The 14843-nt window shown below is 37.0% G+C and overlaps 1 protein-coding gene and 1 pseudogene across 2 annotated transcripts in view; one reads left to right on the forward strand and one right to left on the reverse strand.

Annotated features, from left to right (window-relative positions):
* The window catches only part of SNX4 (sorting nexin 4), a 62134-nt gene that overhangs the window by 8260 nt on the left and 39031 nt on the right, over positions 1–14843 (reverse strand). For both annotated transcript variants that reach the window (XM_030858987.2, XM_060298192.1), the window contains 2 exons: positions 6876–6941; positions 3039–3128 (listed from right to left, as the gene is read on the reverse strand). In XM_030858987.2, the coding sequence (XP_030714847.1) occupies positions 3039–3128; positions 6876–6941 (156 nt within the window). The remainder of the gene's footprint in view (positions 1–3038; positions 3129–6875; positions 6942–14843) is intronic.
* LOC138842662 (proline-rich nuclear receptor coactivator 1-like) lies at positions 551–2244 on the forward strand (annotated as a pseudogene).

A 14843-nucleotide genomic window follows, 5' to 3' on the forward strand; every position in this document is an offset into this window, starting at 1 on the left:
TGGTCTGTAACTTGAAAACACCTTGTGGTAACGTCTTCTTTTTTTATTTAATTATTTATTTATTTTATTTATTATTTATTTTTGGCTGCACTGGGTCTTCATTGCTGCGTGCAGGCTTTCTCTAGTTGCGGTGAGTGGGGACTACTCTTCGTTGCGGTGCATGGGCTTCAGTAGTTGTGGCACGTGGGCTTAGTTGCTCTGTGGCATGTGGGATCTTCCCGGACCAGGGCTTGAACCCATGTCCCCTGCATTGCCAGGCGGATTCTTAACCACTGCGCCACCAGGGAAGTCCTTAGTGTAACTTCTTACTACTCAAAACTCTAGAAGGAAAAAGGCTAACAATGTGATGTTTTCATACCAGCTACTGAACAACTAAAGGAATATTGCTCCTCTGTTTTATTAACAGAATTCTTAGGCTGATTTTAAAAGTGATAGGGGACCGTTGGTAGTGCCAAGACTCGTCAGGACATGCATACGGTCTCTCGCCGTCTGGTGTGGGGTTTGCCATGGGCTGGCAGCCGCCCACTTCCAGTTGGCTTTTTACTGAGTTATGAGGTGCCCGGTGTGGGGCGCCAGTCCAACTGGGGCGCTGCTCCTCGCCGGGCCAACCTACTTAGCTGTACTTTTCAACTTCGAAAGTTGGCAGGAGCGACAGCAGAGCTGTTGCCTCTTTGAAGCGATAACTTCTCTGTGCTAGTCTATCAGATGAACGGCATTTACTGTTTAACTATTCTTAATGGAAGGTAGTTTTATTACTTGTGTCCAGAATGATGAAGTTTTCGAAAGAAAAGTTACCAATTGAATTGATGATATGCTGCCCAGTTGCTACTGGACTAGGATAAAACTGATTAAAACTTAAACCGTACTAAGTCGCTATATTACTTAAAGTAACCTTTGTATCAAAATAAAACATTTTGACTTTAATTTCAAAAACCTTCATAATACTAGTGAAAATAAGTTACTGACATTTGTTGAAAGAATACTGTTTGAGAGATTTGCAGCTTATCTAGCTGTGCCTTGCAAAAAATTAAATTTGTCCACCATGATTACTTAAATTTTGTATAGATTCCTTTCAATTCCATGGCTCTCCTGTAATATTAGTGATAATGTAAAAGTGAGCTTTTGTACTTGTTTCCTAGTAAGGTTCCTTTATTTTCTAGAACTTTATTAAAACCAGGGAGCTCTGTTGGCAGTTACCCTTTTTGACATGGATTATGTTACCTTGTGCTCTGGCTTTCTATTTGTGTCCTGCTTCCCTACCATATTACAAGTGTTGAAAGGGCAGTGATCTAATAGATTACCTTGTCTTTCCATCTCCTCATGGCTTCCTATAAGGATCACTTGAGCTAGGAAAGTGACTGGAATTAAGGCAGTAAAGTTCTTGAAGCAGTTGTTAAAACAGAAAGTAGGGGGCAGGCAGAAACCATTTTCTTCTATGTATTATATGTATAACTGGACAAGATGATAGAAAGTACTTTTAAAATCAAAGAAGGGAAAATCGGAGAAAACTGCCATTCCCCACAGCCAGCTTGTTCATGGTATACACTTGTGTGAACAACCAAAGATAAACAGACAGAAAAGCAAATGTAACTTACCACTAACCAAGATCACCTCTGCAAAAAGAAATGAAAATAACTTTTGGCAGGATTCTGTTTCATCTGATATAATTCAGAAGCAGGGGAAAAAAAGCCTTTTAAAAATACTGAGAATATTAAAAATAAGCATTTGAAGAAATCATCATTTCTAACTGAAGTGAGCCAAAAGGAGAATTATGCTGGGGTAAAGTTTAGTGATCCACTTTCTCCTAGTGTTCTTCCAAAGCCTCCTAGTCACTGGATGGGAAGCACCATTGAAAATTCCAACCAAAATAGGGAGTTGATGGCAGTACACTTTAAAACTCTCCTAAAAGTTCAAACTTACATCTCAGATTCCAGTACGTATGTAAAACATAGCTTTTCCAAAATCCCTGGACTCTTGAAAAGCAGTGGTACAGAAATGGAAAATTACCTTGTTGCAATATACAAGGGCAAAAGATGAGTTTAAAAAATTACAAACAGCTTGTATTATATTTTATATTTTGTAAATACTGTATACCATGTATTACGTGTATATTGTTCATACTTGAGAGGTACATTATAGTTTTGTTATGAAAGTATGCATTTTGCCCTGCCCAAATGGTAGGTGTTCTGTATATATACAATGGAGAAATTTTAAGTGTGCTAAGGCACATGAAAGGCCAATTTATTTGCAGAAGGTACTGAGATATTTTTTCAAGAAACAGCTGTCGAATCTCAAGGTGAAGATCTCAGTGTGAACAGTTTACTAATGCACTACTGCAGTTTAAATCTGTGGCACAATCATTGTAAACATGGGGTTTGTCTATGTTCCTCTAAATTGATTTCTGCCTTCTAATCTGTAATTACCGGAAAACTCCTATTCCCATTTTTACCAAACTTAATTTCTGGTTTTTGGTTTATATCCATTCAAATTTAAAATTTAATGCCAACAAAATCGGTTGTAATCAAATTTTAAAATAATAATAATTTGGCCCCCTAAAAAGTGATAGGAAAACAATTCATTTTTCTAAACTGGACTATCTCCCAGAGAATTGTTTGGCTCTGTAGAAGATACTATAAAAAGAGAAGACAAAGTCCTGACATTAAGAAGTTTTACAACCTTACTAAGGAGATAAAATATGCAGGTATGGAAAAAATTACAGAATTTAAATGGTAATATACAACCTAGCGACAGATTATGCTACACACTCTCAATCTGTACTTTGCTTCCAATCTTCAAACTGGAAAAAGTAGAACAACATACAGACAGACCTGAAGTCTGAGACTAACAGGTTTTATCAACATAATGCTTCAAGCAGAGGGCTCATCTCAGCTATGTCTAGCACTCTGTAACACACAGGAATACAATGAGACCTCATTCAATATCTGGGGGAATTAACTCATTTAAAAATCTTTATTTTAGAGTAGTATATGAGTGGTGACCAGCCACAGGGCTGCATCTGGAACATGTATTATACTTACCTCAGTGCTTCTGCATAAAAAAGATACTCCTTTAACTGATCTGCATAATGTTCTTCATCTTCTAAAATATCATCAATAGAAGACGCATACCTATTTAAAAAACATTGCAAATGTATATCTCAGAAATAACTAAATTTCCTTGTCAATTGCATTATTATGAACTTTCATCAAATCTTTAACTGTGGTCACTTTTAAGTCTTTTGCCATTTACAGATAGTTCTGGGTGTATTCTGATGCTTTTGCAAAAATGTTCCCATAAAAGGGTTTCATCTTCAAGGAATTCATGGAAAAGACTGACAAGTACAGGTTTCTGGTAACTGACTACACTGCTGAACTGAATGAATAAGCATTTTCAGAACTCTAATGGAAAACTGATGAATTCATAAAATTGCTAACAAAAGATAAAGATAAAAAAAATTAATTACATGGGACTGAGTGAACTGATGAGGATGATTATAATTTTTTTGATTTTGTTTGAATTTAAAAAATGTGATGTAAAAAAAATTTTTTTAATAAATAAATAAAAATAAAAAACATTGCATAGAGTAACCTTTATCAGGACACAAAGTATTGACGTTCTAAAGAAGGGCTATTCAAAGCGTGGTCCACAGACCATTTGCTACCCATGAGTGACAAAAGCAAGTACAGAAAGTGAGAATAAGCATTTAGAAACATTTAACAACTTTTTAAAATTGAAATACAGTTGATTTACAATATTATGTTAGTTAGTTTCAGGTGTACAGCAAAGTGATTCAGTTATATATATATATATTTCTTTCAGATTTTCCATTATAGGTTATTATAAGATACTGAATATAGTTCCCTGTGCTATACAGTAAACCCTTGTTGCTTACCTATTTTATGTACAGTAGTTTGTATCTGTTAATCCCACACACCTAATTTATCCCTCCCCCCTACAGCAATCTTTAACTACCATGACAATGTTATTTTATTTACCTAAATGTTCTGATCAGCAAGGTCTTAGAAATAGAAAAACAAAGCAAACAAAAAACGGTCCTTCTTAAGGTAGCTTAAGAAGCACTGCAATATCTTTTGTTCAAATATATTACAAAAAGGGCTACAAAATCTGTAGAAAGAGTAAGAGTTTAGTATAATTGGTACATTAGTGTTCCTGGTAGCAACTACATACAGTAATGCCAAAAAGCTACAAAAGGAAAAGTCGAGCAAATAAAGATTACAGAAAATTTTAGAAGCCTTATTTTATTCTAATTCTCAATAGCAACCTCTGCTTTGATCTGGACAAGCCCTTCACGGTCGTGCCACTCTTGTTCCTGGCCTTGAGCCTTTCGTTGCACAGAAATGTGATGGCTTTCCACACTACTTCTCCAAATCCTACCATATGTATCTCAACACCTCTAGAAATCTTCCCAGACTTCTTTAGTCCTAGTCATCACTCTACTTCTGATCTCTTATCAAAAATTGAGGACTTAAATTTTATCAAAGAAATGTCTCTTGTGTTGGTTTTCTCTGATCACATTATAAATTCCCTAAGGACATGGGCTATGTCATTTCCTACTTCTGTATGGTATAAGAAGCATCCTTTTTTCAAATCAATTCTGATTCCCTAGCATGGACATAAAAGAAAAATATATTTTATGTCTCCAAGTCCACTTCTTGTAGACAAGTAAACAAGTTTACTGAATTCTAAAAACAAACAAAAATCTACCTTAATGCTCACTGAAAAGTGATGTGTTTACAGTATTTATAAAAGTAGGCAAAATATGTATTCTGTAAATATAAATTTACATTTGTTAGAGTGTGGAATTTCCCCTATGTGACTGAAAGACATCTTGAGAATCATTGTTAACAGTAGGAAAAACTGCCTTTAGTTCATAAATCTACAATTCTGGAAAAGTTAATGTTAAGAAAACAAAAAAGAAGATAGGTAGCTGGTGGCTTGAAGATAGGAAACATAGTGTAGGGATAAGCAGCACATCTTTGGGTAGAAAATGGTAAAGATTTTTTAGATATCATTACTAAAATTAATTTTATTTAACATTTTAAATAAACCAAGTAAAGGGATAATCCCAAATTCTTGCAAATACTAAAAATATCCAGTCAACAGAATGCAGGAAGACTTAACAAAATGGTTGAAAAGCAGCTGGTCAGCTTATATAACAGCCCCCCAAAAATAATACTTAGATAAAATAAATATATTTTTGTCTTTTTATTATTCAGTTATAGGAGTTCTTTATATATTATGGTTGGAAATGTTTACTCCCAGTGTGTGGCTTGCCTCTTCATTATCTTAATGGTGCATTTGTGTGTGTTTGTGGTAAAATATAATGTAAAATTCACCTTTTTAACAATTTATTGATGTACAGTTCAGCGGCAGTAAGTACATTCATATGGTTGTGCAACCATTACCACCATTCATCTCCAGAACTTTTTATCTTCCCCAACTGAAACTGTACTCCCACATTCCTTCCACTTCCAATGGTGTCTTTTGACAAGCAAAATCTTTAATTTTGATGAAGAACAATTTATCATTTTAAAAATATTTTTTTCTTTTCATATCCGCTTTAAAAAATCTTTGCTTACTCGAAGGTTGCAACAATATTCTCCTATGTTTTCTACTAAAACCTGCAATTTTAGCTTTTACACTTATGTGTATCATCCAAATTGAATTAGTTTTTACGTAAGGTGTGAGATATAGCTCAAGGTTCATTTTTTTCCATGAAGATATCCAGTTATTCCAGAACCATTTCTTGAAATGAACTATGTAAATGTGGATCTATTTCTGGACTCCATCCTATTCCACTGACCTCTTTATCTCAGTACCTCCTGGTAACTATAGCTGTATACTAAGTCTTGAAATCAGGTAATATATTCCAGGCTTGTCCTTTTTCAAGACTGTTTTGGCTATTCTACGTTCTTTGAATTTACATATAGATTTTAGAATCAGCTTATCAATTTCTATTAAAAAGTCACTGGAGTTTTGATTGGGACTGTGATTTAGGAAGAATGGTCATATTAACACTACTGAGTCTTCCAATCAATCTATGAACATGGTTTAGTCTCGCCATTTATTTAGGTCTTTACTTTCTCTCAGCAATGTTTATATATAAAGTTTTCAGTGTAGAGGTCTTTCACATATTTCATTAAATTAATCTGTAAGTATTCTGTTTTGATGCTATTATAAATGGCATTTTTAAGTTTTTATTTTCCAATTGTTACTAGTATGTAAAAACAACTTTTTTTATATATTCATTGTGTATCATGCATTCTCATTAAATTCAGCTATTCCATAATATTTTCGGTTGATTCTTTATGATTTTCTACATAAAAGATCCTGTTAACTGCAAATAAAGAGAGTTTTACTTCTTCCTTTCTAGGATGTATGCCCCTTATTTGATTTTCTTGTCTTACTGCACTGACCAGGACCTCTACTACCATTTTTACTAGTTGTGGTGGAAGCAGACAACCTTGCCTTGTTCCTGATTTTAGGAGAAAACACCAATATTTCACTATTAAGTACAGTATTACCTGTAAGTTTTAGACTGAGGAAATTCTTTATATTCCTAGTTTGATGAAAATTTTTACTGTGAGTAGATGTTGATATGCTTTTTCTACATGTACTGAAATGAACACATGGGTTTTCTTCTTTACTCTGCTAATATGTGAATTGAACGGAAAGATTCTTGAATGTTAAATTAATCTTGCATTCCTGAGATAAACTTCTTTAAGTCAAATCTATATACAGAGAGTACAATATAAATGCCAGCAAACTTTATAAAAACAGAAGAACAGAAGAATCACTAACACTTCACCACTAATGTCACCACAGGTTCTACCTTAAATTCTCTGGGTACTTACACATCCATATGATGACCAGCACTCTGCAGTCCATCACCCATTTCTTTTTCTATGGCACTCCACTCACTAAGAAGAAAAAGATAAAACCAAAAACATCATGAATTAGATATGGAATATTATTAAAGGACTCTTTTACAAGGTTGTTTTCTAGCTAGCTTTTAAACAATGTATAGTATCTATTTTGGATTTATTTTCTGTGACTCAAATATGCTCCTTTCCCTGAAGTTTAACAACTAAAATGCAAGTGAAGGCTTTAAAATATTAGTTCAAAAGTTTGTATCTGCTGCTGTTAAGTGCAAAGAAAGTATCATACAAAACAGTTTCTGCTTACAGACAACTTTCTCAGCTAGGGTGCCTATTTAAATCAACTGTGGCGCTTTTAGAAACTATGAATACTTACCCTGCTCTTGATCTACTTAATTAGAATCTCAGGGACAGAGCTGAGGCGTGCATATTTTTAATTACTACATGGATGAGTCTGATAAACACACATGATTACATGTCACTATCTTAATAGGTAACAGAAAAAGACAACTGTACAGAAATAGTAGGTGTACCATAAAACTTTGATAACTTGCACTAAAGTTGCATGACAGTCTACTTAAAACCACAGATCATTTTGTTGTCATTTCAGTGAAAATTCTTGAAATAAAAATTCCTTTTTATGGAAGATGCATATGTATATTATAATAAAGGGGGAAATAAATCTATAATCCTAAATACTAAGAGGTGACATAATTTGATATATTTCCTTCTAGTTCTTTTTATTTGCTCATTTTAATATGGCTGAGATCATGCAGTATATGCAATTTTGTATTATGCTTTTTCTATTAATAGTATTTCCCCACATTATTAAAATAACTTGTTCTCAGCATTATTTCAGATGGCAACTCATAATTTTTTAACATTTTCCTGATCATTCAAGATTGTTTCCAATTTTTCTGCTATGTATAATAAACACCTTCAATTGCATATATCATAAAAGGGAAAAAATTAAAACACTATGATTCTGTTAATCTGTAGTTTTTATACACTGTTCTTGAAATATCAGATTATACGCTTATAATACTAGAAGGGTAAAACCGTACATGGTTTTTAAAACTGTCAAGGAAGGAAAACAAACATAAATAAACATATCTCCTTCCGACGATTTTTAGTCATATGTTTACCCTCAAAATAGTAATAGCAACAGTTAACCTTTTTTTAGTGCTTTGCTGTTTATAAAATGAATTTTTAACATCTCTAGCTATATTATCGAAAGCCACACTTCCAATGCCTACAAGACAATTTTGCCTTTATATACCTCTGTCACTTCAAATTCAACATACCTAAAGCCCAGCTCTTCACATGAAAAACAAAGTCTAGGGGTTTTGGCAGATTACAGGCATAACTAGCCAAATCTGTAATGTAGCAATCACAGTTAACGCAGCTATAGGTCACGTCAATAGAATTAATGGACAGTCCAGATCAACTATCCATTGGATGTTCCACAGGTACTTCATCCATCTAATCTTTGAGCACCTTTTAATGTGCTACCAACTCAAGGTCAATAAAACCAAATTTAATTCTTTTGTTTACCAAACAAGACTAAAAACTAGTTCAAGAAAGGTAAGACTTACACTTAATCATCTATTTACTCCTATTAAGTCATTTAGTGCCTGATAAATACTTGGCATTTATAGGTTGTCGGTAAAATGAAAGAATGAACCCATAAATGAATAAATGTGAGGAGGGAAACATGTACTGGGTTCTATGTATCAGCCACTACTACTAGGCACAAGACCTCTCCCCTCAAGATATACATAGTCTAGCCCTTGACTACTCAAACTGTGGTCTATGAACAGTATCACACCTGGAACTTGTTGGAAATGCATACTTGCAGGACTCATTCCAGATCTACTGACTCAGAATATTCATTTTAACAGTTCTCCAGGTGACTTGTATGCCTATTACAATTTAAGAAGCATCTGCTAAACAAAAGGTTCTAACTGGGGTCCAGGTACATGCCGAGGATTGGAACTAGAAAATGTTAACCAGTTTAGGGAAGGAGAGGAGGGAGAGGAGGGAGAGGAGGGAGAGGAGGGAGAGGAGGGAGAGGAGGGAGAGGAGGGAGAGGAAGGAGAGGAGGGAGAGGAGGGATCCATTAACAAGGAATTATTAAAGTATAGAAGGAGGGACTTCCCTGGTGGCGCAGTGGTTAATAACCCTCCTGCCAATGCAGGGGACATGGGTTCAATCCCTGATCCGGGAAGATTCCACACACTGCAGAGCAACTAAGCCCGTGCACCACAACTACTGAGCCTGAGCTCTAGAGCCCGCATGCCACAACTACTGAAGCCCGCATGCCCTAAAGCCTGCAAGCCACAACTACTGAGACCATGCACCACAACTACTGAAGCCCGCATGCTCTAGGGCCTGCATACCTCCAACTACTGAAGCCTGCATGCCTAGAGCCCATGCTCCGCAACAAGAGAAGCCACAGCAATGAGAAGCCTGCGCACCACAATGAAGAGTAGCCCCTGCTCACCGGAACTAGAGAAAAGCCCGTACGCAGCAACAAAGACCCAACACAGCCAAAAAATAAAATAAAAAGTATAGAAGGATTTAACATCAACTTTATAAGAGGCATTACTGCTATCATAAAGTACTTAATGGGTGGATAACTGTCACAGATGAACCAGATCAAAGAGGGTAATAAATCTTTTGTAGCATCTGATGAAAACTATGGACCTTTTCCACTAAGGAGGGAAAATCACAAACAAAATTTTGCATGTAATTTCAGAGACTTCATGGATTAAAGACCTAAATGTAAGACAGGAAATCATAAAACTTCTAGAAGAAAATATAGGCAGAGCACTGACATAAATGGTAGCAATATTTTTTTGGATCTGTCTCCTAAAGCAATGGAAACAAAAGCAAAAATAAACAAATGAGATCTAATTCAACTTAAAAGCTTTTGCACAGCAAAGGAAACCATCAGCAAAATGAAAAGACAGCCCATGCAATGGGAGAAAATAGCTGCAAATGATATGACTGATAATACCCAAAATACATAAATAGCTCATACAACTCAATATCAAAAAACCCGAACTCAATTAAAAAATGGACTGAAGACCTGAATAGACATTTTTCCAAAGACATACAGATGCTCAGTATGCAAATCAAAACCACAACGAGGGACTTCCCTGGTGGTACAGTGGTTAAGAATCTACCTGTCAATGCAGGGGACACAGGTTCGAGCCCTGGTCCCACATGCCGTGGAGCAACTAAGCCCGTGTGCCACAACTACTGAAGCCCGCGTGCCTAGAGCCTGTGCTCCGCAACAAGAGAAGCCACTACAATGAGAAGCCTGCGCACCGCAACAAAGAGTAGCCCCCGCTCACCACAACTAGAGAAAGCCGTGCACAGCAACGAAGACCCAACACAGCCAAAAATAAATAAACAAACTTATTTTTTTAAAAAAGATTATTAAAAAAAAAAACCCACAATGAGATACCACCTCACACCTGTCAGAATGGCTATCATCAAAAAGAGCACAAACACCCAATGTTGGCAAGGATGTGGAGAAAGGGAAACCTTGTACATTTGTTGGTGGGAATGTAAACTGGTGCAGCCACCGTGGAAAACAATATGGAGAGCCCTCAAAAACTAAAAACAAAACTACCATATGATCCAGCAATTCTGTTGCCGGAGGGTAGGTCCTTGTTTTGTCACAGAAATAATTCAGAGACGAGACACAGAGGCCAAGTAAGCAAAGTGAAGATTCACTGAGCAACAGTATACTCTCAGGAGGGAGAGCTGGCAAGCTCAGAAGAGCAGCTGCCCCGAGCTCCTTTTGGCAAGCTGGTTATATGGGGTGTGAAAACGGGTGGAATATTCATCAAGGAGGGAGGGACTTTGGGGTAACTTCCTGGCTTTCATCCAAGTTCCACCTTTCTGAGAGGAGGGGCTGTTTTTGTCCTTGGTCTTCTCGGATCTGCCATGGTGTCAGGTGCAAGATGGGTACTGCTCTGGCTGCAATGTTAATTCTATTGTAATGAGGGTATAATGAGCAAAAAGTTACCTTCAGACATAAGAGGTTCCCACCTTTCTTTGCCTCTAGGACCCTGTCATATGCCTCTATGGCTTCCTGTCATATGACCCATGCCTCTCTTCTCTGCTCATATCTGGCTAACTGCCTGCTCTAACAATTCCACTCCTGGGTTACAAATATGAAGAAAATGAAAACACTGACTCGAAAAGATACATGCACCCCAATGTTCACAGCAGCATTATTTACAATTTCCAAGATATGGAAGAAACCTAACAGACGTCAACAGGCGAATGGATAAAGAAGTGTGGTATATATATGTGCATGTATATACAGATACATACACACACACACACACACACACAATGGAATATTACTCAGCCACAAAAAAGAAATTTTGCCATCTGCAACAACATGGATGGACTTGGAAAGTATTATGCTTAGTGAAATAAATCAGACAGAGAACTGTATGTTATCACTTATACATGGAATCTAAAAAAAACCAAACTAGTGAATATAATAAAAAGAAACAGACTCACAGATATAGAGAACGAATAAGTGGTTACCAGTGGGAAGAGGGAAGGAGGGAGGGGCAAGATAGGGATAGGAAATTAAGAGGTACAAACTATTATGTGTAAAATAAACAAGCTATAAGGATACATTGTACAGCACAGGGAATATAGCCAATATTTCATAATAACTTTAAGTAATTTCAGAGACTCTGAAGTCCATCCTTATCTCCTAGCTTAAGGAATCTGAACTATAAAACCACAAAGGTCCCTCCTGCTCTAGTATTTTACAGTTCCATTAAGAAAGAAAGGAAAGAACTCCAAGAATGGGTCAAGACTCTGGAAAGGAATAAAAATATTATTACAACAAAAATAGAGGTACAGAACTAAATTTAGCTGCCCAATCTGGTGTTCATCAGGGATAGAGGCATGGGAGGCAATGTCTCCAGCCCCAAGCAAGTCTGTAGTAAGAAGTTTTATTTGTTTATACTTCCGTATATCATTTCATTTAAACAAAGTTCCATGCTAAAAAAGGGTTTGGAAACCACTCTCCCCATTTAACCCCACAATTGAACAGATATTTAAAATCGGGCTCAGAGATCTAACGTGGTTTACTCAAAAGTCAGGCATCCAATGAAAGGCAGAGCTGAGATTAGAATCAACTGCCATCAGAGTGTTCTACCTACTAATCCCAACCTTCACTTCCTTTTTTTGGCTTTCTTCATCAAATGAGCTCTTTAGGGAATTCCCTGGCGGTCTAGTGGTTAGGGTTCCGCGCTTCTACTGCAGGGTACACGGGTTCAGTCCCTGGTCACGGAACTAAGATCCCACAAGCTGCATGTTACGGCCAAAAGAAAAAAAAAAAAAAAAAAAAAGAGCTCTTCACCGCCACTCATCAACCACATGACCAAAAAATAAATTATAGAATCCTTCAACAAAATACATCCTGTGCGTCTTTGAGCTCTGAGGTATATGACAAGGTTTGCATATCCCTGATCATGTTTACACATGACTCTGAAAAAATTTTCTTTTGCAGTTTCCTGGAATCCCTTGAAAGGAATTATACCAACCGAATCTGGGAAAGATGTTTTTCCTTGGTTGCTTCTATATGGATTCACAATCTATGAATTAAGATGAGTATTTTAAAATGTTCAATTAACAGAATATAACATTTTAGGCTATTAGCTCCTGACAGCTTTCATTCGCTTCAAAAACTTTAGTTACTGGCACTTAAAACTCTCTTTTTTCTAAGTCTTTTGTAGAGTGAACCCTGCCTGTGTATTGTAAAAAATAAACAGAAACCTCAATTAAATAGAGTTGGAAGACCAAAAGGGGGAGCTCTCATGCCCTGTGTCCACAGCAGAGCCCAAGAAGAAGAAAGATTCCTCTTCTTTCCTGGCCAGGTCTCAGCCAATGAAAAGCCACGGAGACTCTTTGTTTAGCCCTCCCAACTTCCTTTTCCTCTCTATTAAAGCCTTCTCCTTCCCCTGCCCTGTGGGAACTTGCATGAGCCTTGCCATTGTTGCAGCCTGGAACTGCAATTCTCTGCTAATCTTTGCTGGAGAAATATCTGGCAGTCTATTTGTTTCAAGTCAACAGTGTTTGGTCCAATTCTTGACAGGCAGATCTTAAAAGTTCCTGAAACTAGTGAACATATAGACAAGTCCTATAAGCACCTACATGGAATGACCCTTTGGCCTGTCCTAAATTGAATCAGGTGCTATATCCAGGAGGAAGCTGCAAAAAGCCTAGGAACTCAAGAAGAGCAAAAAATGAACTCCCATACTTTAAAAAACAAAAACAAAAAAACCCAGCAACATGCAACATGAACATATTACAAAAATCTTCCCTGTTTCTTCTCTGTGCATCTAATTCCTGCTCATTTCTTACTTACAAGTAAGTTTAAGTCTTGTCACCTTTCCTTCCCTCTTTGACAGTCTTTTTCTACTCATAGCTCAATCATTTTCTTAATCCATTCTCTCACTTCAATCTCTCATTTAGCAAAAAGGCATAATTTTACAAAGTTATTGGATATATATAGAAAACATTTAAATTAAGAGACAAAGCTGATGAAATCAGCTTTATATTTCTTCCCCTCTCAAATTCCAAACCAAAGAACAGAAACACATTGAACTTTTTCCAGTTATGTGGCTCTCAAGCTCTGGATTTTTTCGTTACTCTTTTTTTTTGGCTGCACCGCGAGGCTTGCGGGATCTTAATCCCCAGGCCCCGGCAGTGAAAATGCGACTCTTAACCACTGGACCACCAGGAAATTCCCTGGATTTTTTCATTACTCTTATGGTCAGTGTAGTGCCACTGACCATAAGAGTAATGAAAAAATAAAAAGGAAACAAAAAGAAAAGATAAAAAACACTCATCACCAATTGGTACTGCTCTGCAATCCTTTCCCACATTCCTAAATGATACCCTCATCAGTGCTTCTCAAACTGGGATACTTCACCTTCGATATCTGAAGTCATCTAAGCATGGCACAGTTTTTCTGAAGAACGAATTTTAAGTTTGAGGCAGGGAAAGTTATATATATGCTTAAATAACCATGGATGCTCTACAGAGTAAAATGTAAAATTTGAATAAACTGACAGAACTCAAGTCTTCAAAGAGATTCTGCACTTGCCACAGCTGCTTCCAGCCAATCCCCCAGGGAGTTGGTAAGGGGGGATAAAGGAGGATATGCAGTAGGATCAGTTTAAGAACTCTCTTCTCCATTAGTTTGAGACAGACTGCCCTATATCACTCCCCTCAAGCTTCCTAACCACAGAATCACCTCACCTGTTCTCAGCAGAGACACCTGCTTTACTAAGACAGGGGCCAACTAAAGTGGCCTCCTGCCACATACTGCTCCTCTCCTTTAAGACAGCTCTGTGCCTTCCTCTCTATCTTCTCTCCCATCCACCCTCCTACCCTTGCTCCCCCTGCAAAAAGCCACCACCACAAAGAGGCCCTATACCCCTTCAAGAATAACCTCAGAGACTTTTCTTAACAGACTTATCAGTAACTTGCTGTCTTTCCTTCCTTAACCCTTTCCTGTCATCCCTAGGACCACTGCATTATATCACTCAAACCAAACTGCTCTCCAAATTAACACCGAAGATTTACCCACCCATTTCCCCTCCTTTCGACTAAATTCAATTCCTCTACAGTATAACTCCAACTTCTTGAAGTGCTCCCTTCACTTGCTTGACACTGCGCACTCCTCATCAATTTCCCAATGTCTCCCTCACGTTCTTTTTCTTTGCCTGACCCCTGAACACAGATATTCCCCAAGGTTCCGCCCTTGAGTTTCTCACAGACTTACCCTAACCCTCTAACATTATCACCTTAACCCTACATTAAATATCATTCTATTAGGATGTAACTTTTATATACAACTCATATTCTCACCAGCCTCTTACACTGCAGATCCAAATT

The sequence above is a fragment of the Globicephala melas genome, chromosome 4 (genome assembly GCF_963455315.2).
Source record: "Globicephala melas chromosome 4, mGloMel1.2, whole genome shotgun sequence".
Taxonomy (NCBI): domain Eukaryota; kingdom Metazoa; phylum Chordata; class Mammalia; order Artiodactyla; family Delphinidae; genus Globicephala; species Globicephala melas.